Source organism: Balaenoptera acutorostrata, chromosome 11 (assembly GCF_949987535.1).
Source record: "Balaenoptera acutorostrata chromosome 11, mBalAcu1.1, whole genome shotgun sequence".
NCBI classification, from domain to species: domain Eukaryota; kingdom Metazoa; phylum Chordata; class Mammalia; order Artiodactyla; family Balaenopteridae; genus Balaenoptera; species Balaenoptera acutorostrata.
This window is the reverse complement of record NC_080074.1, coordinates 96,602,240-96,629,864: the sequence shown is the minus strand read 5'-3', so window position 1 is coordinate 96,629,864 and position 27,625 is coordinate 96,602,240. Positions and strand designations below refer to the sequence as shown.

Sequence of the window (27,625 nt, the reverse complement as noted above, 5' to 3'; positions counted from 1 at the left end):
CATGTAGGGCTCAGCCTGCTCTCCAAGCCCACTAACCCCTAACACTGTTCTTCCTCTGCAGATGACCCGGCCGCCTCTTCCTGAGGCTCCCAGCTGGTCCCGTGTTGAAATTCCTTGTGTGTAGCTCTGAGTAGAAGTCCACTCCTCCGGAGACAGAGCGGACGGGCTGATGGTGGTACTGGGGGTAGCTGGTCAAAGGCCCCTCGGGTGGGCTGTGCACGCCAGCTCCTGAAGGAAACATAGGTGGTGATGCAGTAGGCAGCTCGGCGGGGCTCCTCTGAAGCTCTTACTGTGCTTGCACTTGAACTCCAGCGCCAGCCGGGTGTATGTGTTGAAGGTGGTTGACAGCTGATGCCATGCAGCAGGTAAAGGAAACCCAGGCCGTGCTAGGGACAAATATACGAAAAAACTGGAATGTAAGACTGACTTCCTTACGGGTTTGAAAGAAAAATACCGGGATCCCTTCCTACTAGTCAGCTAGGCCAATGCCGCCTTAGGGATTTAAGGATCTCATGGTGTTGCCTTCCACCACGTTGCAGGTAAAGAGCTGTGGGCAAGAGGACTGAATTTGGTCTGTCTTAGGGTAGGTTCTGAATGTTTCCTAGTAAAAGACAATGCCTCGTATAGTGTTAAAGTCAGGCTAGGATTTTAACAGATTCATTTTCACTGCACTGATTAGCGTAAGTGCTGTGTTCTTTCATACCTGGTGGCTTATTTTACGTGTGTGTGTATACACACACACACACACACTCACCCCCCACCCTGCCACACAATTTTTTGGACGGTTGTTTCCCAAGCTACAGTTACCCTTGTATAATCTCCAAGATTCCATAGACCTGTAGCTCAGCTGGACACAGTGGACACAGCCCGAGGCACTACATCCCTCCTTTCCCTGACACACATACTTCCTGCCAGATACCTCTTCCATCTTCCTTGGTTTTGCACCTAGCTGTCTTAGGGTCCACAAAGTTGAGCCTCTGAGAGGCATTCAGGAAACACTGACTACACGTCTAGAGGTATTATTATAGGTTGCTCTAGTGGAATTTGCCTACTATGGAAACAATGTGGTTCTTGGCTTACGGGAGTTTGTAAAGGATGGAAGAGATGCTGGAGATAAAGAGAAGCTGGATGGATTCAACAAAGGGAAAAAGACCAGGGAACTGTATCAAACACATTCCTAAAAACTGAGGCAGTCAAACCCCTAAGTCTTCCATGATCATGGGAAGCCCAGGACACCAGGAGTGGTGTAGGTCGGGGGGGTGGTATTTCACGAGGCCAAGTGATGGGAGTTTTGAAGTCTGAGCTCTGCAGTTGAAATGCCCAGAATGGCTTGAAAATGGATAAAAGGTGAGAAACGATGAGTCTGGAAAATGAGCTAAACTGATCGGGTGGCTGATGGAGAGATCAAAGGCCCCTGAATCCAATAGCAAATATTACACCGTGAGAAAAGGGGATGAGATCCTGTGACGGACATATATAGGCTTCCATATGCCTCTTCGGCATGGACTGTCTTTCCAGCGCTGTTAAGTGCTTAGCACTCAGCCCAGACGGTTCAGGTAGGTCCAAGTTGGCACCTGTGCAGTGAATGGAGAGCGATCCTCAAGGGAGAAGGTGAGGAACCCAAACAAAGGGGGTGTTTCCCTTGAAGGTGTGTGTTTCATCATGGTTGGTGCTTCCCTCTTTTTAAGAGAAATCTAAACTAACTGAGCCCTCAGTTCTTTAAGGGTTAGAGAGAGACCGGTAGGGGAAGTTTCATTTCTAACACACTTTGATGGAGTAAGAATGGAAGCAGGATGAAGTCACTCTTTGTCACAGGAGAAGAGTGAGCCATTCACAGGAATGGACTCCAATCCAGATTGCAAGGCTGATTCTTCATTTCTGTGTCTCCCAATACCTTGAATCATAAAATATATAAAACAGCATCATTTCCATAAGCCATGCAAAATTAGTCTCACTTCCCAAGGGCGTCATACATATCAGGTGAAGAAGCACTTGTTACAGCTTTATCAGCAGAAAAAATAAGCCCGAGGAATCCACTCTGTACCTCCTCAGAAGGTGGGGAGAGAATGGGTGTGGGATGCTGGTCCAGCCCTCTGGGTGACTCATGCACATCTGGGATGAGGGATGAAGAGAAGGCAGAAGGACACAGAGCAAGCCTCTAGTTGAGGTGGACCAGGGAAGAGAAGAAAGGTAGAGGAGCACCTACTAAAAGGCCCAGCCACGATTCCAAGCATGGGGCCTCCAGTCTTCTGGACCCAAGTTGGCCGTTGCTTGGAAGACTTGTGCATACATCACACGGCCCACCATCCCCAGAAGCCCTACAGAGGAAACAGGAAAGCAGCTCCCTTAGAGGCAGGCTGGCATTGCCATGTACAGGGAACACGATTCAGGAGCAACGTCCTCATTTGGCAGCAGGTACAACCTGTGTCGAGGCGTTCCATTACCCCGATGCCACCACATTCCAGGGAGACTACTCTGCAATGGGGGCTTCTCCTTGAAGGCATATTTGCAGTCGCTTCCCCAGGTGTTTGGTTTCAAGCTGTGGGAACATTTCTGAGTCAGTGCTGCACACAGGCTGCTGCTCTCTTTACTTCTTTCCCACCTGTATCCCTATCCTTCGTCTACACGCATCTCTCACTTGATCCAACGGAGCGTGGAAAAGCTGTGTGTATGTCACGACTCAAAAGTAAACCAGACTGTATTGTACATAATGAGAAAACTTAAATGAAAATGAAAAATAAAAAGAACCTAGAGAGAAATCATTTAGCAAAGGACATGATGATCTAATACAACATTTCACATGTTATTTCAATTTAAAATTAAAGACGCCTGTGCTGTTATCTCCTGGCTCCATTCTTGAGACTGCCTTGGGTCTCCTTCTTCCCTTGGGACAGAGACTCCAGCCTTCCGCTAGTGCTTCAAAGGTAGCAGAGGACACCCACCCTCCTCTCCAGCTCTGGAGATGCTCACCTGACAAGATGGAGAAGATGGCGGTGAAGGTGCTGAGCTTGAGGCCACAGCTGGGGTTCCCCGTGAATAGCAAGTCCATCAGTAGCAGGAGGAAGCTGATGAGTTCAAGTCCGATGTAGACGAATTGGACTCCCAGTGATAAGCACAGGATCTCTGTCAGAAACCAGAGGAAGAAGAACCCTCACCCTGACAGTTAACTAACTGAGCCGGCGGTGAACAAATGCTGCCCATGAGAAGTGGAGAGCCTCGTAGCACCAGAGGAGGAGACAGAGCTGAAAGCAGCTGGGACAGCCCTTAACCTGGGGCTCTTTGTTCTCACTCTGCTCAGTACCCAATACATAGCCAAGTACGCTTGATTGACTGTAAATACTCTTAGGGAGGATTGAGAAGAAATCATCCAAGTTTCACCAAATCTTGCAGGGATATGACTTTGCTAGTTATCATTTTTGTTTCTCCTTTGTTTTAAAGTTTAATTTTGGACCAATCCATTTTGTTTCTCTTCTTCATCCCCCCCATCCCCACCCCCGCCTTGCCCTCTTTGACTCCCTTCTTTCTATGTTACAATAAAATTATCGGGGAAAAGAAAGAAAAAGGAAAAACCCAAGCTTTCTACATGGTTACTTGGCAACTGGAGTAGGTTAGAGCTGTTGGCAGATTTCTATTTGTGGACTTTATTTGTCCCTGCTGTTCCTATTTTGCATTCCTGCATAGGAATGAGAGTCAGCCTAGCAGGAGTTTGTGTCACCCTATAGGGCTCAGAAGAAGAGAAAAGCAAGAGATCACAGTACAGTTTAGATACTCAGAGGCCCAACTCAATGGCAACTAAATTTGTTATCAAAGCCACATACTTGCCCCAAGCCCCAAGGGAAGCTGGGGGATGAAAGCCTTCTCCATCAACCGCTTCCCTCCAAATCGGAGAGTGGGGTGACATGGGCCTTGCAACGTGGCAAATTCCAGTAGTCCTTTCTCACCTCTCTCGGTTGGTGGTGTGAGTTCAAGGAAACTTCGGCACCTCTCCCCTGAAACAGACAAGGTACAAGGCGATGAGGTGCTGCCCTGGATGAGGGATGCAGACTTTTCCCCAGTCCCATCCCAGGTACTGCTCCATTTGGTCCTACACAGGCCTGCCCAGCAGGTGGTAGGCAGGCAATGAATGTCTCTTTGGAAGCAGGGAATGATGCATGGATTGATGAACAAAATAGGCCAGAGTCATCCAAGATGAATTTCTCTCTCAAGTCCTGATAATGAAGAGTACACTTCCCTGAGTCACCCCGGGGAATGTTCCCAGCATTGGTTCACCAGCACCTTTTGCTCCTGCTGTACCACTGGCCTGCAGGGCTCTAAATTGTTTCCGGGACTGGAGTTGGAGCAGTGCTAAGTGGCAGAATAATAACTCAAGTGTAAATGTAAATACACTCGAATTATAATCCTGTCCCATCTCCTTTTCCCCTTAGCCTAAATTGGGGGAAGCAGCAGATTGCAAATTGTACACAGGTCTGGGCTTTAGAAAAACTTCACGACCAGGGGAATCTTTGCATGCTTTGAGCAGGGAGGAGGGGGTGTCCTCAACCCCACTGCTCCCCACCCGAGGACGACCCTTACCTAACGGGCTGGGACAGCGCCTGCTTTGCGAGTGTGAGACCCAGCGGCGTGAGACCTGGGAGGGTCCGTCTGGGTCCACCTTCCACAGTCTAGTTATCCCCTCTGGGCTTCAGTTCCCCTACCTTTTCAATTGTAACAGTAACACTTAGAATGAGAACACCCTTTTGGGGGTCTTATTTAAAGGCGATCTACTCTGATCCCTGCATCTCACAAATGAGAAAATCAAGGCCTGTAGGAATGAAGTTCTCCCTATAAGGTCACAGCTGGGCAGAGCCCGGGCTTTTTCTATGATGTTCTCCTCGTTTTGTCCAGGCAACTCTAGCTCGCTGGGATGGAAGTTCTCATAATGTTAAAGGTCTGCATGAGCACAGGGAACTCTACGTCACTTTGCTGTATGGTAGAAACTAACACAGCATTGTAAAACAGCTCTACCCCAATTAAAAAAAAAAAAAAAGTCTGCATGAAACCCTTTAAGGGTAATGCTATTTGAACCCAGCGAGACTGGAGGTGAAACGCCGGATGGATGGACTTTGGACCTTATTACGAGGGAGTCTGATGGGGAAGGGACACAGTGCAGGATGGGGAGACCCCGGGGCGGAGGTGAGGCCCGGCGGGGGCGAGTGAGGGCCGTACAAAGACTCCCACTGATTCTTTGCCTGCATGAGATCCCTGGTGGGGAAAAGCTATCAGGTGGGTGGGGTGAGGGGCCACCTGGGTCTTCCACGATTTCCTCACAGGAGAGCCACATGCCACTCCGGAAGGCACGGAAGGTGCAGCGGTCATCCCCAGTCTCCCAGCCGTATTGCACCACCTCCTGGGATGATGCGTCGGCACTGCTCCCATGCAAGGGCACCGGCACGTCAACGCACACAGCTGGCAGACCTTTCCTGCACAGGGGCTGGGGCACCTTCTGTATGCCCACAGACCAGTAGTTGCTGAGCAGGGGTGCTGTGGAGAGGCTGAGTGACAGCATGTTGAGGAAGGCAGATAGGCATGTCCATTGGTCAGAAACGGCCTTCGGGAGCTCCATCTGTAACAGACAAACACAAGAGCGGAGCCCGATTTCAGAGCCTCCTCGGAGATCAGTGCTCTCCCCTGCGGCTCCCTAAGCTCGAGCCACTTTCCTCCAACAAGACGGGCACAACGAGCCACTGGGAGTTTTCTCCAAGTAGCCGTGAGGCAGCTCGGGCTCCAGGAGTGGCCCAGAGTAGGCACCGTAGTGATGATGTTCATTTAAGCCGGACCTTATTATATTAAAACGCTTATTGGGGATAATCTGAATAAGCATCAGATAATAATGAGATTAAGCCACTGCGCTAGTATCTATCTGGTTGAGAAAAAGAATTGGGAGCTCTCCAAATGCTCCTGCTGGTAATTTTGGCCTTTGTCTTCATTGAAAGGTAGGCAGCATTGACTTGTGGAGGTATTTGTTATTGTGACAGCGTAAGTTTTGGATGTCTTCCTCCCTGCGTTAGATTCCTCTGAGAGGAGTAAAGGGGCATATATCCTATCAACGAATGTTAAAGTGGATCATCCCTGGGGGAGCAGATAGAGGCACTGGGGCCTTGAGGATAAGGGCAGTGGGCCAACTGGGATGGGGGGATGCTGCGACCTTTGGAGAGGAGAGGAAGCTGTGGGTTCTCAGAGAGGTGGCGATATGGGTCCAGCTTCCATCCACTGCCCCTGAGATGACAGAATCCCAAAAGCCAGCTGGCTGCATGGTACCCAGGGAGGCTGGACGCCGAGTGCTGTGACCTTGGAGACACGGGACGGTGCCCTTGGTGGGCGGACAAGGAACGCGCAGGGCCGGGCCCACAGCCTGATGCAGCCGCAGTGCCTGACTCCCGGGGGTAACCCAGTGCGTGACGGCAGAATGAACGTGGCCCGGGTAGCTCTGGCTGGAGCCCCTGACCTCGTCATTTTTAGCCTAAGAGAAGAGAAGGGCGGGCTGAAAAAGTCCACTATTAGATATTTCAATGTTGGGGAGTGATGGCTTGGAGCCAGATTTAAGCTGATTTAGAAAAATAAAGAAATCTGACAGGTTTCAGATTTTGAGACCTTTGCATTACGAAGCAGTTTGTACTGTTATATTAATACATACCGAATGGAGAAGAAGCCCATACTTAGTTGCTGACAGACACTTCTTAAAGTAAACCATCTTGAGCCTTCTAGGCCATCGCTCATATCAGAATTAATCAGACCCAAATCTGCTTAGCTTAAGAGATGTAAATAAAACCATAGCTAAAAGAGACAGGCCCATCTCCTCTCATCACCTCCAGCTTAACATTTTCTACATTAAACAGGGAACTTTCTCTTAGAAACATAACAGTTTGTTCTTCAAACTGTTATGTCAGTGCATACCACAGACAAAGTGCAGGGTTTTTTTTTTTATGGCAATAAGAAATATACCAGATTCACATGTATATAAAAAGCCAGTAAGCAAAACGTATGATGAAACAGCTTCTGAAAAACAATTTGCTAATATGATTTTTTTTAAGCACTCAACAAATTAACTCCACCAAGAGTTTTCTGGGTGACCCTGATGAGGACTCAAAAGCCATGGCAACCGGAAGGGGGATGATCTTATATTGCCAGATACGGGAGTCATTATGAGGCCCCCTTCTTCCTGCAAAAGAATGTTTTATTCTTGTTTTTAGTTATGAAAATCCTATTGGTTTTTGTCATTGTTCTGTTACTATGAGTTAGTTATCCTTTCTATTTTTATATCCACTGCTTGACTAGGAAATAGACTTCAAGGTAAAACATCTTCATCAATCATCCTGTATAAAAGCAGAACTAAGGATTTATGCAATTCTACATTTTCGACAACTTTATTTTCAATCACTTATGGCTTGGAGATTTATCTACTATCACATCACATCAGATTTTAATTCTACCCTCAATCCATTTCAGATCATATATATTTGTAAGTTATTCTTCAGGTTATTCCAAAATAAGAATAATGAACCCCTCGCCACAGTACAACCACTTTGTAGCAGCACTAAGGTGACAACCAAATTAGGGAATTGAGAAACAGAGAATGAAAAAGAGCTTAGAATGAAGCCCAAAGAGGTTGTTTCCAGGAGTGTCCACCAAGGACAGACTCAAGGAGCCTCATTTAAGAATTATCTTGATCATCGAATGAGAATCCATTCAACAGTATTTTCAAGAATTATCTTCAACACCCGCAGTGCCATGCCCTGCATCACATATTTTATTCCTCCCCCCAAAATATGCCTTTTCTCACTAGGATCCAGATACTTTTTGAATTGGAAGAACAATCTAATTTGGCAACGGTTTCCTTAAGGGGATCATGGAGAAGTAGCAGCCAGAAGACAAGTTCTGTCTTTGCATGTACTGATAAGCCCCAAGCCAAGGGGACTCTTTACTCTCTCTTACTTCCCTGCTCAGATCACTAGGAAGTACATAGATGTGAAAATGTCAGTAATTCTTCCATTGACGTAGGTTAACAGAAAACCCTCAGATTTAATATAGGCTAGTAAGGAGAGCAAATTGATGAGACTGACACATCTCTTAAAAGAATCAGGTGCAAAACAGCTATGGAATCTATGTTCTGAGTAATAAGAGAGGGAAGCTGGTTACCTTGGCCATGGTCAGCATCTTGTGGCTTGTCCAGAAGGACTGCAGATGCCATCTGTGCTCCAAATCCCTTTGGTTTAGTGTTGAAAGAAGGAAAACTCCCTTTCCACCCTCCTCCCTCCCCCTCCCACCCCTCCCCTCTATCTCATATTTTTTTGGAGTACCTCATGATTAAATGCTGCCTTGCAGGGAACTTGGGCATTTAATAATTGACAGTGCAATCATGACCCAGCTGTTCTGGGAGATTCCACAGGAGAGCTTGCCAGTGGGGATCTGGGATTCAGCATAAGAAGCAAGAACCTGGACCTCTGCATGTGCAGAGGGAAATTTCTTTAAAGAGTACATGATCACTGAGTTTCCATCTCACTGCCATTCCCTAGGTAACTAGTGTGAATGGACTGGTCTTGATTTTATGGCAGACAAAATATTCCAGAGTCACCATTACTACAAAATACTACATTCCCTTGTGTTGGGTTTTCCATCCCTTTAATAAACTCTGTGACCTGCAGTGTCAGGGCCTCATGGAGCCATGGGTATGAAAAGGCTTCTTGGTGTCATGGGTGGTCTCCACCGTCCAGTTAGCGATATTAGTAAGGATTATTACAACATCCTGAGACCGTCAGAGCGTTAGATAGGGTTGGGGGTGAGGATGCAGTTGGAGGAGGGCTGGAGAGAAATAAATCCCAGGGTCAGCAATGCTATAGCTATCTACCATTTCTCTCCCAATCTTTGGGCAAAGGGATAAAATTTTTTATTTTTTAAAAAATCATTTCTGGGCTTCCCTGGTGGCGCAGTGGTTGAGAATCTGCCTGCTAATGCAGGGGACACGGGTTCGAGCCCTGGTCTGGGAAGATCCCACATGCCACGGAGCAGCTGGGCCCGTGAGCCACAACTACTGAGCCTGCGCGTCTGGAGCCTGTGCCCCGCAACGGGAGGGGCCGCGATAGTGAAAGGCCCGCGCACCGCGATGAAGAGCGGTCCCCGCACCGCGATGAAGAGTGGCCCCCACTTGCCGTAACCAGAGAAAGCCCTCGCACGAACCGAAGACCCAACAGAGCCAAAAAAATAAATAAATAAATAAATAAATAAATAAATAAAGTAGCTATAAAATTAAAAAAAAAATCATTTCTAAAACTTAAAAAAAAAAAAACGAATCTGGCAAATCAATAAGGGTTTGATTGCATCTCTTCTTGCCATCAGTCCCCTAGAAGTACAAATTGTGCTTTCTGTACTCAAAAATTGTACCAAGTGGGATGAGAAGGCGGGAAGACTGCTGTGAGTTCATCCTCCTCCCCTTGACAGATACTCTTTCTTCCTGGAATGTCTTCTCTTTTACCTGGTGATCTGCTTCTCATCAAGATTAATAAAAGTCACTCATTCTTTTAAAATGTTGCTTCCTGGGGCTTCCCTGGTGGCGCAGTGGTTGAGAATCTGCCTGCCAATGCAGGGGACACGGGTTCGAGCCCTGGTCTGGGAAGATCCCACATGCCGCGGAGCAGCTGGGCCTGTGAGCCACAATTACTGAGCCTGCGCATTTGGAGCCTGTGCTCTGCAACAAGAGAGGCCGCGATAGTGAGAGGCCCGCGCACCGCGATGAAGAGTGGTCCCTGCTCACCGCAACTAGAGAAAGCCCTCGCACAGAAACGAAGACCCAACACAGCCATAAATAAATAAGTAAACAAATATTAAAAAAAAAAAAGTTGCTTCCTAAGAACAGTTCCCTTTGCTTTGTCCTTGTCACACTATACCCCTCCCATGACGCTTTCTATATTCCATTCTAATTGTTTGCCTTGACTGTAAAGTCCTCAAAGGCTGCTGCTTGTTCAAGAGCAGTAGGTCTCAATTCTGACTGAGCATCAGAACAATCTTTGCAACTTTGGAAGATATGCAGATTTCTGGGCTCCATCCTGAGCTGCCATTGTGGTTCTGGGTGAGGCCCAGGAATCTGTAATTTTAGAAAGATTTTGGTACCCAAACAGGGATGGACTTCTGCTTTCCGGTTCTGCATGTGAGGACCTTGGGAGTCGCCACTCTGACCAAAAAACAAGTAAAAAGCTGAACAGACTGAAAACTATATAGCCAGGGGATTAATATACCATAAAATCACACCTCTTTGATTCACTTTGGGCTGACATTTAATGAAAGCCTCTCTACCCTGCCCTGCCCTTCTGCCACCTTGTCCAGATTTGCCACCAACCAAGTCATGGTCTTCCCATCCTATGTTTGTGCAGTTGGTTTAGGGAATCAAAGGCAGGCTTCCCTTGGAGCATTTGAATTGGCCCACACTCCAGCCAGATGAGTCTGTCACCGGATATGTTCTCTACCCTTAACAGCACGTTTTACACATGTCCTTCTGTCCAGGCGTGATGTCTGTATCACCCAAATGGCCCTTTCTTCACGGTGACAGAACTCCCTCTCCTTTGGGAGGAGGGAGCAGGGATGCTTGTGGTCACTTTTTACCCCTGAATTGGCTGTTGGTCTCTAGGCTGCAGTTTTCATCTCAACGCTGGGGGGCACTATCTCCCCATATTTTCCCTCTTCGGACACAAGCTTCCCCCACCAGTTGGCAAAGGTGGGTGGAGGTGGCTGCCCGCTGGACAGGCTGGCACTCTTGTTTTTTCTTCTTCCCTTGGCCTCCTCCCCACACACGAATCTATAGAAGCCGTGCGTCAGCCTCCTGGAATTCAGGGCTCAGAAAGAACTCTGAGGCCATCCAGCTGCTCCCCTGAGGACATCTTGTAAGACTGTTTGCTGTGGCACATTTTTTCGTGTGGCCAGTTTTAGTTTTCAGTAACTCAATAGGTCCTCATATACTTCCCATGGGAAATACAACTCCGCAGTAACAGAAAATACTGTTAGCCAATGTTTCCTGATGAGTTTTGCGCACATTTTTCTCTACTTAATCGTATCCTCATTCCCTTTCCACCCCAGAACAGTGAGCAATTCTTTTCCTTTCTCTCTGCTTCCACCCTTCAAATACTTGGAGACACTTCTCATATCCCGCTTGAGTCACCGTTTGGCACAGTACTCTGTCTTTGGGTTTTTATTGCCCCTGTGTCTTAATAGCCCGAAGTGTGCCTTCTCCAGGGAAAAGGGGATGGGAGTGGCAGAGTCTCAGGTGGGTCACATGAGGAGGTCTAGAGGTGGATTTCGAGAGTGTAGCTGATGAAACCTCAGCTTTGTGGTCCCCCACTTACTCAGGCCCCTTCCCAGATGCTGTTAACTAATTTGTACTTGTCATTTTGTATTATTTTTCTTAAAGAGGGCCTCTCAAATTATATTATTTTAGCCCTTCCCAAAGCCTGAATCTACCCCTTAGGAGGCTGTGCATTTAGTGTGTGTGCTTGGCTGGCTGGCTGGCTCCTAGCTGTGACCAATGTTGAGACCACCTCCCTTCCCTCCCCAAGGACCCTGGGCCACAATGTCTAATTTCCTCTTTTTGACAAAACATGAGTTTCTCTGCCTGGCTACAAAAATCAGAGCCCAGCATCCCACTCACTTCCTTTCATTGTAATTTGGGCATGTTAATCTTTTTTTTTTCTTCTCTTAGGACAGAAAAAGTAATCACTAGTCAACGCCACATAAATATAATTTGGTTAGGCTCAGAAGCTCATGATTCAAGACAGATGAGAAGATTCCACATCTCAAAACAATATTGAACTTTTGTGTGTTGGACTTTTACCATCTCAGGATTGACCTCACAGGGATGTATGTGCGACTGAACATTTATGACATCACAAAGCCAAGGGCTGGGACTAACCTAGTCTTGCTAAGGTCTTAAGTCGCCATGCCCTGCACTGTGCAAAACCACATTTACTAGGTATGAATGAAGAGAAACTGGTCTTGGGACACCCACACTTACTTTGTAAACAGGAATTCAATTTGCTTTGTGATTACGCTGAAGGTTAGAAGTGATTAAAACAATGGGTAAGAATGCTGAGATGTTGAGCAGTGGAAGGTTGTATAGCACACCACTTCCCTCAGGTCTAAGCCTGGGGCTACAGGATCCCCATTTTTTTTTTTTTTTTTTTTTTCATATATCCATTCTGGCATTTTGTCCCAAGAGAGGTTTGTTTGGGACAGATAGTAGTATCTCTGTCCTTCTCCCAGGAGTCAGATTTCTGACCCAGGCCCTGTTAACTAACTCCTTTCTGTTACTCAGTAGACAAAAGGCTGGAATGAAGAGTAAATGTTTTGGTTGTCACTGGCTCTGATCTACACTGCCCTGTTCTCTGTTCCAGCGTGTTCTACTGTGTGCCTCTCTCATGTAACTCATCATGTGGTTTACTTGGCTGTTCTGCCCACTTGACTAAGTTTCTAGATACAGTAAAGAAACTATGCTTTATTCATTGTTGATCCTCAGAGCCTAGCCCTAACAGCCACAAATGAATGGAATGAATGAATTAAGTGTGAAATGGAAACCAGGCTCATGAATACAATTAGAATACAATTAGGAAGACTATGGGTGAAGATAAGATAACGAAGAAAGGTGTTCAAACAGCCTTCTATTGTAGAGGAAACACGAATCCTCCTGCTTCACATACAGAAGAGCAGTGAGAAGCTAAAAAGAGGGTCCACAGGTCCACAGAAACACCCTATGCCTTTCTACACAGATGCACCCAGAGTTTCATCAAACAGACCCTCTGCCAATACATTTCCTCCCACCTGTGGAAACATTCCTGCTGTTTGACCAGCCAAGCCCAGAAAACAGCAATGATCTCATGAACCAGTATTATCTTCAGTTCACAGACACCAGGGTACAATCAGATTGCTCACAAGCCAGTGACAGATTGGAAATGTTATGTCCTTTCCCAAGCTCGTTGATTCCCCACTGACTGGAGCCCTTTCGGCTGACATATCTTGGAACCATTCGAGCTTTCGAAGCTCTAAATTACAATTTTTACTTCAATGCCTGACATGTGACTCATTTATTAACGAAGATAAAGAAGGTTCACACAGGACATTTTTGATATCTGCCTCCCAGCCCTAAAGGGAAGACTAATGCCGCTAAAATGCCCAGGCCGAGTATCCAAAATACTAACACCACTCTAGGACACTGAGCTCTGGGATTTCCTAGCGTCAGGTTAATTCTCATGTAACCATGCTTTGTGTCCACATGACCCTAGGGGCTCACAGAATAAAAAACGACTCCTGTCTTCCTAACATGGGTCCCGGAGTTTTGGGAACACCTACTTATGTGCAGTGGGAAGGCCCAAAGAAAAGCATCTGGGGGCCTCTCCTCTCTGTGCCTTTTCCCTTTCCGCTTTTTAATGGAATTGTTTGAGGGCTTTTGCTAATGCAGTCATTTCCAGGAGAGGAAGCCGCCTTTCTTCCATGCCGCAAGCAGCTGGAGTGAATCAGAGGGGCAGCCCATCCGCACATCCTGTGGGGCAATCGCTCACGCTGGGGTGACAGAGCCCTCGTGGCCTGCTTGGGGAGGGGGTGAGGGTGGTGGTGGTGGGGGGTGGGTCTCGGGGACCGATGGGTGGGGCGGGGTTCTAACGCGAGAAGCCTCTCGAGGGGTGCTTAGGGCGCGGCCCCGGGCGGGCAGCACTAGGCTGCCCCGTTTCCATCCCGCGTGCGCCCCCCTCGTCCCTTCCTCTCCTGCCCTCTTCTCCTTCCCCCGGCAGCCGCGAGGCCCGAGCATAGACGAGTCCCCGCCGCCACCCCGCAGCCCCCTCCCTCCCGGAGTAACACCCCAGCCCAAGGTTTACTACGCCTCCCGGTCGCCTAGCAGCGGCGCGCGTTGCCATGGCGACGCGCGGGCGCGTGCTTTGAATTGTTTGGCTAGGCTCCGCCCAGCGACCGAGCGCCAGATGGTCCCGAGCGGGTGGGGCTTCCCGCCAGGGCCCTTCGGGCTCTCCATCTTCCTGCGGGGACCGGAGCGGCGGCCCGGGGCCCCTCCCAGGCGGGGAGGGCGGAGGGAGTGCGGAGACCCTGCCCATCCCCTGAATTCCGAACACAGGCTGGTGGGCCGAGGGTCGGGAGGAGCCGGGTGCCGTGGAATCCAGTCAAGGCTTTCCCCGCCCCCTGCCCTTCCCCTGAACTTACTCTCCCGGCTCCAGTTCTGCCGGAAGGCCGTGCCTTTGCCTAATTTGGTGGGTCCAAGAGGCTAAACTTCGGGGCCACGAACCCTCAGCAGATCTGAGTTCTAGTCACTGCTCTACCCACGACCCCAGGACGGGACTAAAGATTTTGGCCAAGTTCCCTAATCTCCCCGAGCGACTGTTTTCTCAGAGGCGAATTAGAAAGAGTTTGACCTTCACGGTTCTGCTGTGAAGATCAAAAGCGGTGGAGTGAACGTGGAAAGGAAGAGGAAGGACCCCTTCCGTGTCCTGGACGGCTTACCAGTCCCTCCACAGACATTTAATCCTCACAACCAACCCGAAGGAGAGGCGGCCGCTCCGTTCTAGACGCGAGTCCGATTCCCAGAGGCTGACTCGCTCAAGGCCACAGCGCTGGTAAATATTGGAAACGTCCTGAGCCATGGCCTGTCCGCCCCGCAGCGAAGGGGAGGCCCAGTCACCTTAACCATCGCCCAGATTGAGGCCCAGTTAGGAGAACGCACACAGAATGAGGCGATGGATTGCGTACTTTAAACTTCACGGATTTATACCGATAAACAGACTCTCCCATATTTCCTCTGTATCTCTCCTCATAGACAAACAAAATATTTTTTCACTGTGGCTGGCTTTCCTGTCCTATGCCTGTCCACTTCTGAGGGTTCTCTTATTTGTGATCTATTCACTTAGGGAGCTTCTGAACCAGGCAAGCGGGCTGAGCCCACCATGAGCTCTTCTCCGCGGCCCCAGAAGGGTCTCTTTCCTAGAACCCGTCCTATCCTTTCTTCTGAGATCCCTAAATTCCAGCCCATGAACAGCACACCACATTGCTCTGTGTGTTTTATTTCTCTGGCTAATTGTAAGCTTCATTTTTCTTTCCTGAGAAAGGCAAGATATGGGAGAATGAACATTGCCTGTTTTTGTTAGTAACCCTGAGAGCTGCAGTTTGGTAGTTCCCAACTTTCTCAAAATAGGAGGCAAGTCCCTTCCAGATGTGGGTTCTACCCTAAACAAGCCAAGACATCTTTGCTGGCTGTGAGTGTCTTTCTGGGTCTGGAAGCATCTCTGCAGATTCTTTGAGACCAGAAAGAACCTAAGGTCATGCTGTCCTCCTTAGTTCCAGCAGATTTCCCATCAGAGCTGGCTTTCAGTGGGACCATGGGGCTGCTTCACCATCTCTTTCTGTTCACTAGAGTGATACACATCTTTATCGCTGCCATGGTCGTTGGGCCTTCTACTGGGGACCAGATTTTGTAACAGGAATCATACAGATGGAGAGGAAAAAAGAAGAGCTAGAAGACGCTAAGCTGCCCTGGGAACAGGGAGGAAAAGTATGATAAGAGTCAAAGGAGGAAGAAATGGAAGTTTTAATGGAAGATGATGAAAAAACAAGAGGCCAAGGTAGGGACATCACCAGGTTTATCAGTAAAAACTGGGCTTGAGTAACACATTTTTACTGCATTTCGGATAATCCTACCATGTGTTCTCAAGCTCCTTAGCTTGAGCATGTGAAATAAATTGATGAATTTGTATAACACCTATTACCAATCCAACATTAAGAGTACTATACATGAGATAGTCCTGAGATTTCAGAATTCAAGGTACCTACCTTCTGGGTGAGAGAAACATTTTGAGTCAGCTGAGAGGAATTGCTCATTCACTTTTGAAGTTCTGAGGCCAAGGGGTTTCAGTGTTTCTTCTGCTCTGTCTTAATCGGTTGCATGGGATGAGGATGGAGTTGAAGATGAAACAAGGCCCCTCTCGCCAGCAGAGGGGTCAGGTGGTGTGAGGTGGGCTGGAGATGGTGAAGAGGATATCCTGCAGCCAGGACACCCATGTAGGTGGGGCTGGCTGACACAGGAGGCTGCCTCTGTGACATCACAGTGGCAGCAGTGGTCTCCCTCCTGCGCCCTCTGCCTCATCCCCCCACTCTCAGAAAGACTGGGGCCACTCCGGGGGTACCTATCGGAGGCCTGCGTGTCTTCTCTGTCATCTGGATCAGTGCTTTGATTACTATGCATAAGAATCACCTGGGCATCTTAGTAAACGATCAGATTCTGAAGGTTGGGGATGGCTCCCACGTGAAAGTGACCAGACCACATGGGGTTGTAAAGACCCTAGACCAGTGCTGACAAAGAGAAATGAGATATGACGTAATTTAAAATTTTCTAGTAGCCACATTAAAAAAAGGAAAATGGACACACACCCTGAAATACAACAGTGATATCTTATGCAGTGCTGTCGTCAAAGTCAAATGCAGTCCTCCCCCAAACGATAAAGTTGGGTTCAATGGAAAAATAATTTACACTGTTTCCATTTTTATTTATTTATTTACTATTTTTGGCCACATCTTGCGGTGTGCAAGATTTAGTTCCCTGACCAAGGATTGAACCCATGCCCCCTGCACTGGAAGCTCGGAGCCTTAACCACTGGACCGCCAGGGCAATCCTACTTCCATTTTTGAAATTTCAATTAAAATGAAATAAAATTAGAAATCCAGTGCCTCAGTTGCACTCCGCCGAGGGCTTTGAGGACTGCGTAGCTGCATGTGGCTAAACTGGGCTACTGGACATCTCAGCTCTAGACCATTCCCAGAAAAGACAGTGATGTACAGAAATTAGCACTCTAAAGGACTAGTATCTGGAAACTAGTAGGTGTTCACTAATATTATTTTAAGAAGTACATAATGAGGATTTGGGGGCTGTTAACACTGAGACGTAACTCTGAGGCTTGAAGACAGTTTTCCAGCCAAGGGTCTGGCTGGGGACTTTCTGCCCTGTGAAGTATCATGCTCAGTCCACCTCTGAGCTTTTACTTGGGGGCCCCTCACTGGGACTCCTTTTTCTTCCTTGTCACCCCACGTAAATCCTACATGACCTTCAGGGCACACAATTCCAACCTCAATTCAGCCAAAAGTCTTGCCTTGTTATTCTAGCCCTCATTTCTCTCCCTTCCCTTTGAGCTTGCATAGCATGGATGGTCCAGCTGCACTATGGGAGCTTCTTTCCGGGGGCTCTTGTGCTGCTTGCTATGCTTCAGGTATGTTAGCCTGTCTCTCTCATGAGATCCTAAGCTGCTGGAGGACAGACCTACTTCTTTACTTTTATTGTGCTTAATATAGCATTAAGGGCATAATAGCTGCTCAATAGATATTATTTGATTTAATGAGCTAAGGTACCTAAGTAAATGTCCGAGAGAGAACATCAAATCTCAAAGTACCAATAACTTGAACAAAAGGAATAACATGCCTCGTTCTCAGAACGTCTCAATTTGATCAAGATGTCAGTTCTCCCTAAGTTAATTTATAAATGTAATGGAACCCTAATACAAATACTAGTGAGCGTTTAAAAAAGAGACAGATTGATATTAAAGTTCCTATGAAAAAACAAATGCCCAAGACTAGCTAGGAAACCACTGGAAAGAAGGAGCTCTGAGGGGGGGGGGATTAGCCCTAACATATTAAAGCATGCTAAGCCTCTGTAACTAAAACAATATGGTATTTACTGGTGCATGGCTAGACAAACAGACCAGTGGAATAGAAGAGAAAGTCCAAAAATAAACACAGCTACAAGTAGACATCCAGTATCTGACAAGGGTGATATCTATAATCACTGGGGCAAAGATGATCTTTTAACAGATGGTGTTGGCACAAACTGATAGCCATTTAGAAAAATATAAATTGGATTCATTTTTATACCCTATATAAGAACAAACTCTAAATGAACTAGAGATCTGAATGCAAAAATGAAATTATACAAGTACCAGAAGAAAGCACAGGTAAATTCCTCTACAACTTGGGTATAAATAAAGGCTTCCTAATGATCTAAAAATCCAGATACTAGATAAAAAAAGATTGATAAGTTTGACTACACTAAAAAACCAAACAAACGAAACAAACTGGAGGAAAATATTTGTACTACGTATGACAGATAAAAGACTAATATCCCTAATATAGAGAGTAATTTTAAAAATTAAGGGGGGAAAAGGGCCAAACTTCCTATAGAAAAGTGCAAAATTCGGAAATAGGTGGTTCACAAAAAGAGAAATATAAATGGCCCTAAATATATGAAAAGATGTTCAACTTCATTTAAGAGTCATGCAAATTAAAACTATAAAGAAATCATTTCTTATCTGTCAGATTGGCAAAACTATAAAGCCTGACAATATACTCTGTTGATGAGGCTGTGAGGAAACAGGTCCTTTCATTCACGGCTGGCAGGAATCCAAAATGGTACCACCCCTGTGGAGGAGAATTTGGCAGTATTTAACAAAATTGCATGTGCTTTATCCCTTGACCACAGAAATCCAACTTCTAGGAATTTACCCTGAAGGTGCACCTCCAACAGTATGAAAATATATATGCACAAAGTTATTCACTGCAGCATTATTTGTAATTGTAAAATATTGGAAACTACCTATATCTCCAAGCATAGGAGATGGGTTGAATAAAATATGGTATATACATGCAATGGAGTACTGTGCAGCTGTATGAAGAAAACCCAAAAAACAAAATAAGGGAGTTTTCTCTGAACTAGTATCAAATGATTTCCAGGAAATACTAACTGAAAAAATGGAAAGTACAGAAGAGGATATATAGTATGCCATCTTTTGTGTAAAAGGGGAACGGAAATGAAACATACATATATCTTATCGTTACCAAAACAAACACAGGAAAGATAAATCAGAAAGCAATAAACTTGATTACTTACCAGAGGGAGGGGATGGAAGTGATTCAGGAGGGAGTGACACTTCTATGTGAATAATACTTTTAGTATAGTTTGACTTTTGGAAGCATGTCAATCTTCCACATATTCAAAAATAAAATTAAAACAAGATGGGAAGGGAAAGAAAAGCCTAAAACAAAACAAACTGAAATGAATGAATCCAATTGTATTTCAACCACACTGAAGGAGAAAAAGCAAAAGAAAGAACAAATCTAAGTAACTCATGAACACGTTGTTTGACTATTTATCTTCTGTCTTGCCTGAGGTTGAGTGGAGGAGAATTGTAATCAACTCCCAAACTCTTCTTAGTATATAATCTTATTCATCTCATGGTAAGATGTGTCAAGAAATTTGGAAACTATTTTAGATGTACTGTGGCATTGGACAAGTGAAGAAATGTGTTAATGCTATAGGCAGTGAGAAGTACCGTATGGGAAATGGACATCAAAATGTGGAATGGGGAAGGCAAGAAGGAACCCTGTGGGGCTGGATTGGAATTAGAGGCATCAATGTGAACTCATGATTTCATGTATGTATACATACACACATATGCATATGTATGTATACATATACACACATGCATATGTATGTATACATATACATATATACATACACATGTGCACATAAATATGTATACATGTATATGTATTGTGCATGTGTATGTATATATAATATGTATATAGTATTATGTTTGTATGTATGTATATAAATACATGTATATTTTTTCTAGCTTTGTCTACTGAAAGGGCCTAGAAGCAGAGACACCCCAGTAGCAATGAACACCTACAACTCAAATCTTGGCTGCTAATTCCAAGAGCTCCTCAAAGAAATGGCCAGTTCCAGAGCTGGGACAAGGTAGGTACATGATGAGCTTGGAACATTTGGCCAGAAAGTAAAGAAATGCATGAAAAAAAAATGATGAGGGGCATTCACAAGGACACAGGAACCACCTTGAAGGGATTTCTACTGGTTAAATCTGGTACAGTTTGAGCACCAAAATAATTAAGTATAGCATTGAATAATAAACCATTGAAAAAAGTAGGAATTAATAAGGCCCTACTAATAAATACGTAGGCACATAGATAAACAAATAAATATATAACATTCTATTTTAAAAAGTTGGACTGTGTTCCTAAAAAATGTCAATGTCACAAATGTGACCATGGATGCAGAGACTGGAGTGATGTCCCAATAGCCAAGGAATGCTGGCAGTCACACCAGGAGTTGGAAGAGGCAGGGGAGAATTCTCCCCTGAGCCTCCAGAAGGAACGTGGGCCCCTGACATCCTGATTTTGGCCTAGTGAAACAACCTTCAGACTCGTGGCCTCCAGAAATCTGGCGAAGTAAATTTCTGCTGTTTTAAGCTCTCAAGTTTTGTGTTAATTTGTTAGAGGAGTCTTAGGAAACTAACACAGTGGTAGAAACTGAACTTTCTTCGACTTCTGTCCTCACCCTCCAGCCGATTACATATTCTTTCAGGAAGGTGTGTCCTCCCTGAGCCTTACTGCTTTTAATTTATAACATAGAAAAATAGAATATGTAGGGATACTGAGGGTAAAGGAGCAAAGGTCTGCAAAATACAACCTCATCATGCAAGCCTTTCCTCCCTCTAATACGGAAAGGTAGGTGCTTCCCAACCTTGCCACCTCTCTCTGATCCATCCAGATATCACAGGCACAAGGTGATCCAAATTGACTATATGAATAATCCTACCTCCTGTCTTTTTCTTTCTTAAATCATTATTTGGCTGAGAAAGGATCTAATTCAGAATTTAAAAAGAAATCCAATTGCATGTACTTATTAGTCATACTCCCTTTAATAAAATTTAATGCACTTAAACTCCTCATCATTAATTTGGTGCATTGTCTCATTTAATCCCCATAATGCAACCAGGTAGGTTTATTAATATTATTTTCCTGATGAGGATGACCTTGAGGAAGTGACTTTACAGATGATGATTCATGACTTTCTGATAAGTTATGGTAGGATGGCAGATCTAAGGGGAGTTCTATGCAAGCATGGCCTGGACACACATTTTGCCCAACTTCCTGGGGTGATTAGCAAATATGGCAGAAGTTCAGAGAAGGTGAATCTCCACGGAGGCAAACAGAATGGACAGGGCCCGCAGACAGGAATTCCGGTGGAATTTGAAGTTGGTGGAGTCATCAGTGATTCCAACATAACTAAGTCTGCTTAGGTTTCCAACTGTCTCTGGTATCATGTGACTTTGAGAGAGTCCAGGTCAGGAGTTTTCTTGAATGTAGGTCATTTCTATCTTGCTGTGAAGATTCTAAACCATCTGCATTCTCTACTGGGTAACGGGTAGAATTTGAACATTTGGAGGTGATATTACCCATGTGGCAAAGAACAGTTTAAAAAATGCATGGTTAAAAAATGCAGCTGATACTTCAGTCTCTAAGCCAATTATAATATTCTGGCTTTCCCTCTTGATATAAGTAGTTGCTGGCACTGTATAAAGATGACGGGATGGATGGTAGGTAGAATGGAATTGCAGGGTTAGTGCCAAAACTCTTAGGTTAAGTCATTGAAACTTTGAAGAAATCTATTTCCTCATATCTAAAATGGGGTTAATAAAATCTTTCCTACTTACTTCATGAGGATGTCGTAAAGCTAAAATGAGGAAATGTGAACTTCTTAAGAGCTTTGGATTTAGACAGATCTTGGTTCTAATCTACTTTTTCCACTTAGAGAACTTTGAACTAGTTTATTCAAAATCTCTTTAGTCTAGTTTCTATGTCTGAACTGTGGAGATAGTAGCAGCTACTTCATAGGGTCTTAGAGGAAATTAAACGAGATAACAAGTACAAAGCATTTAATAGTGCCAGGCATAGAGTAAACATCTCATTCATAGAAGCTCTGATTATTAAGAGTCATAATTGACATACAAGGGATTTAAAAGGTTAAAAGGAACTGTGCAGCATCTTACTGAATAGTAGCAGTAGTAGTTGGTACAAGGCTCGCAAAATCTAAGCATGCCTGTGAAAAATGCAAATATGTTTTTATTTATTAATGACAGTGAGCAAGGCAAATATGCTTGTTTGGGCAATTAGCTCTAGGCACAGAAGTACGACCAAGCCCTAATGATTTTTCCCCAGCTGAGACATTATCCACCTCTATTTCGATTTCAGATATTCCTACTAATCCTGGCATTTTGTGAAGCTTTTTTTAAAAATTTTTTAAAAATTTATTTATTTTTGGTTGTGTTGGGTCTTCGTTTCTGTGCGAGGGCTTTCTCTAGTTGCGGCGAGCAGGGGCCACTCTTCATCGCGGTGCGCGGGCCTCTCACTATCGCGGCCTCTCTTGTTGCGGAGCACAGGCTCCAGACGCGCAGGCTCAGTAGTTGTGGCTCACGGGCCCAGCTGCTCCGTGGCATGTGGGATCTTCCCAGACCAGGGCTTGAATCCGTGTCCCCTGCATTGGCAGGCGGATTCTCAACCACTGCACCACCAGGGAAGCCCATTGTGAAGCTTTTTGCTCCATGTGTAACTTGATATGCATCTTCTACTTCCTAAGACTGTAAATTCCTTGAGAATAAAGACAGCATTTTCTCGGTGGCTATTTAGCCGGGTGGGCCTTGGTGAGGACGGCATGTGTGTTCAATACATTAAGTACTAATCGGTGTTGGGGCATGGCAGGAATGGTTCACATTTCCGCCCAGTGTGATTCTGGGGAATTGCACGTAGGGGACATGGAGCAGGGGAGATGCTAATGATTTGCCAGGACTGGGAGCCTCTTATTCGGGAGAGCGCACATGCTTTTCTCCCTGGGGCTGACATCCACAGTGGTATGAATGAAAGTAAATTCTGAAGCAAAGCCCAGAGGACTGGTTATGGCTCCTTTCTTTCTCTTTTGAAGTAGTGGCTTATATTAATTTAGACGCCAAAGTCTAGGCTCTGATACTTCCTAGCTGTGGGAGCTGGAGTGTGTCATTAGGTCACTTTGAGCCTCAATTTTCTTATTTTTAAAACAGGGGGTGAGAACCTACTGTATAGCACAGGGAACTCTACTCAGTGCTCTGTGGTGACCTAAAGGGGAAGGAAATCCAAAAAAGAGGGGATATATGTATACATATAGCTGATTCACTTTGCTGTACAGTAGAAACTAATACAACATTGTAAAGCCACTATACTCCAATAACAATTAATTTTAAAAAATTTAAAAGAAGGTAAAATGGGGTGATAATATCCATTCTATTTGCTTCACGGGGTTGTCCTAAGCACCGATGAGAAGGCATACATAAAGGCTATGCACACTGATACACGGGATTGGGTACACACAGATACTATTATGATGTCACCCCCACTACGGGCATGGGTCTTTTTGGTGGCTTCTTGCCCAGAGATGACAGTCAGCTACATCTGAAGCACTGAGTACTCCACTGGCTTCCAGGAGAGGTTGCTGTCCAGAACACTTCAGGGGCTGTGCCCCTTCAGTGGCCCTCGTCCTCCAGCTCACAGACTGTGCTGTCAATTTCTCCAAAGCAACCAGGGCCCAAACCTGGCTCTCCAGAAGCAGGAGGCGTGCATGAATCTGTTCCCCCGGCTCCAGCACTCACCAGTCACTGTTCTGCCCAGAGTTGCCTGTGGCCACGAGCAGACATTTAGGCAGCAACTGGCTGTATTTGGTGTGCAGTCGAGGACCCCAGAACAGAATTTCTTTGTGGGAGGGTAACCATTCCCCCACTGTTCCGGCTTCCTGGTGCTTCCAGAGTCTTCTATAAGTATTTCCACACTTTGCCAGACTTCTCCTTCCAGAGTCTTTGCTGTAACTCTTGGGGTTGAGTGACCCACTTGTACACCTCGTCCTTGGAGTATGACGCCTGACCTGGCCAATGACAAAATCGTTGGCTGATGCGTCATAGGTCAATTATGTCTCCCCAGGTCCCTCAGGAGAAGGGACATTATCAGCTCTGACCATTACTACCCATCACCTCATTTTTTGAGGACATTTCCGGAAGAGAGGGGTATATCTGAGATTGCTTTTGCCCCTCGCATTGGTAGTCATCAGACGTGAGTAGACAGAGGTAATTGATCCTCTGGAAAAGTCTAGAGGCTTCACTGCTTACATTTCTCATCGGCTCTGTTCCTTTTTACAAATACTCCAAGACGCTCATGGACAAATTCCCTTCCTGCTACTCCCTCCGCTTCTCACTTTACCTGGAGAAAGACATTTCCAGGGCAATTATAACTTCCTTTAGAATTTAATCACAGAATCACTGAACTTCAGAGTCAGTAGAGGCCTTGGAAACCGCTGTCCTAAGAGTTTCATGTGGACACACGTGGACCTGGGGGCTCAAAGAGATGAGGGGATTTAAGGGACGAGGTGGCTCTAGCTACGTGCTCCCTGCTCTCTCACACTGCATGGGGCTGAAATTCCTCTCTGCAATAAACGGAGTATCATAAACTAGAAGGAAACTTGAGCGAGCTTCTGCTCTAGCCCCCTGATTGAGGCAGCATTGACCTGGCACCCAGACTGTAGGCAAATCTATTTACTTCATCTTCCTACATGATGTTCTTTCACTGAGGTCTCTTATAAGTCTGTCTTTCACTCTCTCTTTTTTGCTTGTTTTTTCTCTTAATTCCTCCCTCCCTATACACTATAATTAAATATTACTATTTTAGTCCCTAGGCTTGTGATGTATTTTCTTTAAAAAAAAAAAGGCACAAAGCAAAACAAAGCAGTGCTGCCACGTGGCAAGGCAACTGTATCCCAAACGTTGTTTTCCTCCAGGCACAGCGGGACACCAGGCTGGTCCCTGCTCATCCCTTCTGCTCTTCCCTCCCATTTGTTTTGAACTTAGATTCTTTCACCAAGTTCCCTAGACCCCAAAGAACACCCTGTTCAGCGAGCCCAGTCTGTCCTCTACCCTGTCTGCCACATGTTATGGAATTCCAAGTCAAACAGTGCTTTCCTGCCTTTTCCATTCAGCACAACAGGGCTGTTTTCTCTGCTGGCAGAGGACTCACAAAAAGAGGAAAATGGAGCAAGCTTGTGAAGGAATAGGCTCAATTACCACAATGGAAACGATGGAAAAGTAGATACAAAGTATAATCCTTGTAGTTACAAATCATTCATAGGATTATTATCTCAAAAAATTTTGTATATGCACATATAAAAATTACAGCTTGGAAATGTTTTGGAACCTGCTCAAGTTATCTGGGAGCCAAAGGGCTGTGTTCCCTCCTTCTGGTGACCAGTAATTTTGTTAGGGAACCATTGACCGAAACTGCCTGCCTTGGCCAGGCATGATAATAACTGCTTGCATGAGCTGTCTCACAACAAGAGGTCCTGATAAGGAACATGCTGCTGCTGCTGGAAAGCTAGCCAGGAGAATTCGGGAGGGGCCAAAAGGAGGGAGGAGATGCCAGCCCATAATATGTCCTGCCAACCTTCCAGAAACCCTTGTGCTGGAAACCATCTTGACTGAGAGATGTGTGCACCACCAGGAAGGGCCTTGAATTGGGCCAAATATGGGCCTGGGCAAGATGATTGGCCAGAGACAACCAGGAAAACCTGGTTGTCTAACCACATTACCATAAAACCTGAGACTGTGAGCCACGTGGCAGAGCAGTTCTCCTGGGTTCTCTTACCCCACTGCTCTCTGCCTGGGCACCCCTTCCCAATACAGTCTTTTGCTTTGTCAGTACATGTGTCTCCTCAGATAATTCATTTCCGAGTGTTAGACAAGACCCCACTCTTGGGCCCTGGAAGGGGTCCCCCTTCTGGTAACAATTAGACCCAAACCAGGACTCATTTGAGAGTGAAAGGATACATTACTAACGAGGATGCCAGTGGTCTGCTAGTCTGTACTTAAATACCTTTATTAAGGCTAGGCAGTGTTGTTGAATGCACGTTTGTGTGCTTGACGCATGGTGAGGCCAAGCAAACCAAAATGTCAGAGTTTTGAGCAGAGAAAGTTTTATTGCAGGGCCAAGCAAGGAGAATGGGCAGCTGGTGCTCAAAAAAACCTGAACTCCGCAATGGTTTTTGGAGAAGAGTTTTTACAGGCAACATTTGGAGTGAGGGCTGCAGGGTGTGTGACTTTCTTCTGATTGGTTGGTGGTGAGGTAACAGGGTGGTGCTCTAGGAATCTTGTACTTGTGCTCAGCCTGAAGTTACTGTCCTCCACCTGGGCGGGGACCTTAGTTCCTGCAGAAGGACTCAAAGATATTGTTATGTATATCCCTTGAGGAGGGCCTGGATCCTGCCCCATCATTGCACTATTGTTTCTTGACTGCTTCTCCTTTGTTTCTATGCTCCCTTACTTCCATAATTAGTAACTGCTTGAATTTGCCCTTTGGAACTCAGAGAAGGTAGGAGGCTGAAGCCTTTCCCCTACAAATAAGAAACTGAGACATGGAAAGTCTTTTGTACCCAGGAGGGCCCCACAGGGTCCTGCTCGGTTTCAGCAGTGCATTAGTCTCTGGACAGTTCTGAGCATTAGCTGAAATCAGCTTCTTTGCCTTTGTGTGGATTCTCTCCATTGAGCCATCAGGCAGGACCTCATCCTTCTTCCCACAAGAACAGATTGATGTTTGAAGATAGTTCTCCTGTCTACTGAGTCTGTTCTTCCTCAGACTAAATCTCTCTAGTTCCTTCAGCAATTCCTTATTCGGTGTAGTCTCTTGGTCTTTTGCCCTCCGGGCTGCTCTTCTGAAAGAGCTCCACTTTGTCTGTATTTGAAAGTGTCTGCCCGGAGCCAAAAGCAGTCCTCCTGCAGTCCTGCCTGTAGCTATTAGATCTCTCAACCTGGCCTGACACAGCAGCTTCTTAGACAGACCCGAGGAACAGGTGCTCAGCAGATACCCTCTTATTTTCTTGAGCTTCTTTCCACACACTTTCTCGGACATGGTGGGTAAGGATTGGCAGGCATCAGTGATGAGACCACAGGTGCAGAAGGAGGAACAGGGGCCAAAGGTCACCTGAGCTGGTCAAGCCTTTTACGAAATGGACAGGATTAAATAGTTTTGGCTGACTTTCTGTCAAGGGCTTAGTTTCCAGACTCAGACTACTTAGATTCAAATCCTGTCTTGTACCACTTATAAGATGTCTAAACTCGAGCAAGTTACTTAATCTCTGTGCCTCAGTTTCCTCATCTGGAAAATGTAAAATCATATTGCTGTTGTCAGGATGGAATTAAAGGTGCTGAGGACAGCCCCTGGTGACAAGTAAGTCTCACCCATGCTATTATTGTTATAAGTGTTGTTACTCTCTCTGCCGTCGTTTTTTCTTGGTGCTGTTGGTCACTCCTGGAGAACTTTTCTGAAGCAGCAAAAACTACAACTCACCTGAGTGCTTCAGGCTGGAGACTCACGTTTGCCTTCCAGATTGCAGGTGTCTCTGTGGGAGGATAATAACATGGAAAGCCTGTCATTAATCCCTTTCAGGCTCCTGGGGCCTTTCATGCTAAAGAATTCCAAGGCCCTTGAATAAATGAAGCCAAAACAATCATTAAAACTCTGGACATTTGTATGGCAGGTACAAGAAGTCATTCTGATACAGCTCGTTATCTGTAGTAATTGCTCATTATCTGAAGTTTGGGCTTTAAGAGTTTATTCTAAGTAAGCTTTAAATTTCAAAGCTCAACCCAGAGTCTCCTTTCCATTCCTTTTTTCCTTCCCTTCTGGCAAACCAGAGACAAAGGCT

The 27,625-nt window shown here is 45.7% G+C and overlaps 1 protein-coding gene and 1 long non-coding RNA gene across 2 annotated transcripts in view; one reads left to right on the top strand and one right to left on the bottom strand.

The window, feature by feature from the left end:
- Nucleotides 1–38: 38 nt before the first annotated feature.
- On the bottom strand, nucleotides 39–27,395 carry GSG1 (germ cell associated 1). The gene is given in 10 exon segments (XM_057556991.1): nucleotides 39–77; nucleotides 80–216; nucleotides 219–342; nucleotides 344–386; nucleotides 2,207–2,318; nucleotides 2,971–3,123; nucleotides 3,942–3,989; nucleotides 4,276–4,344; nucleotides 5,284–5,602; nucleotides 27,268–27,395. Coding segments are annotated over 9 exon segments (1,044 nt in total). The 5' UTR covers nucleotides 27,268–27,395.
- Nucleotides 14,095–27,625, top strand: part of LOC130709242 (uncharacterized) — a 56,178-nt gene continuing 42,647 nt past the window's right edge. Inside the window, exons 1-3 of the long non-coding RNA XR_009009749.1 lie at nucleotides 14,095–14,633; nucleotides 15,428–15,635; nucleotides 19,689–19,813. This is a non-coding gene — a long non-coding RNA (uncharacterized LOC130709242). The remainder of the gene's footprint in view (nucleotides 14,634–15,427; nucleotides 15,636–19,688; nucleotides 19,814–27,625) is intronic.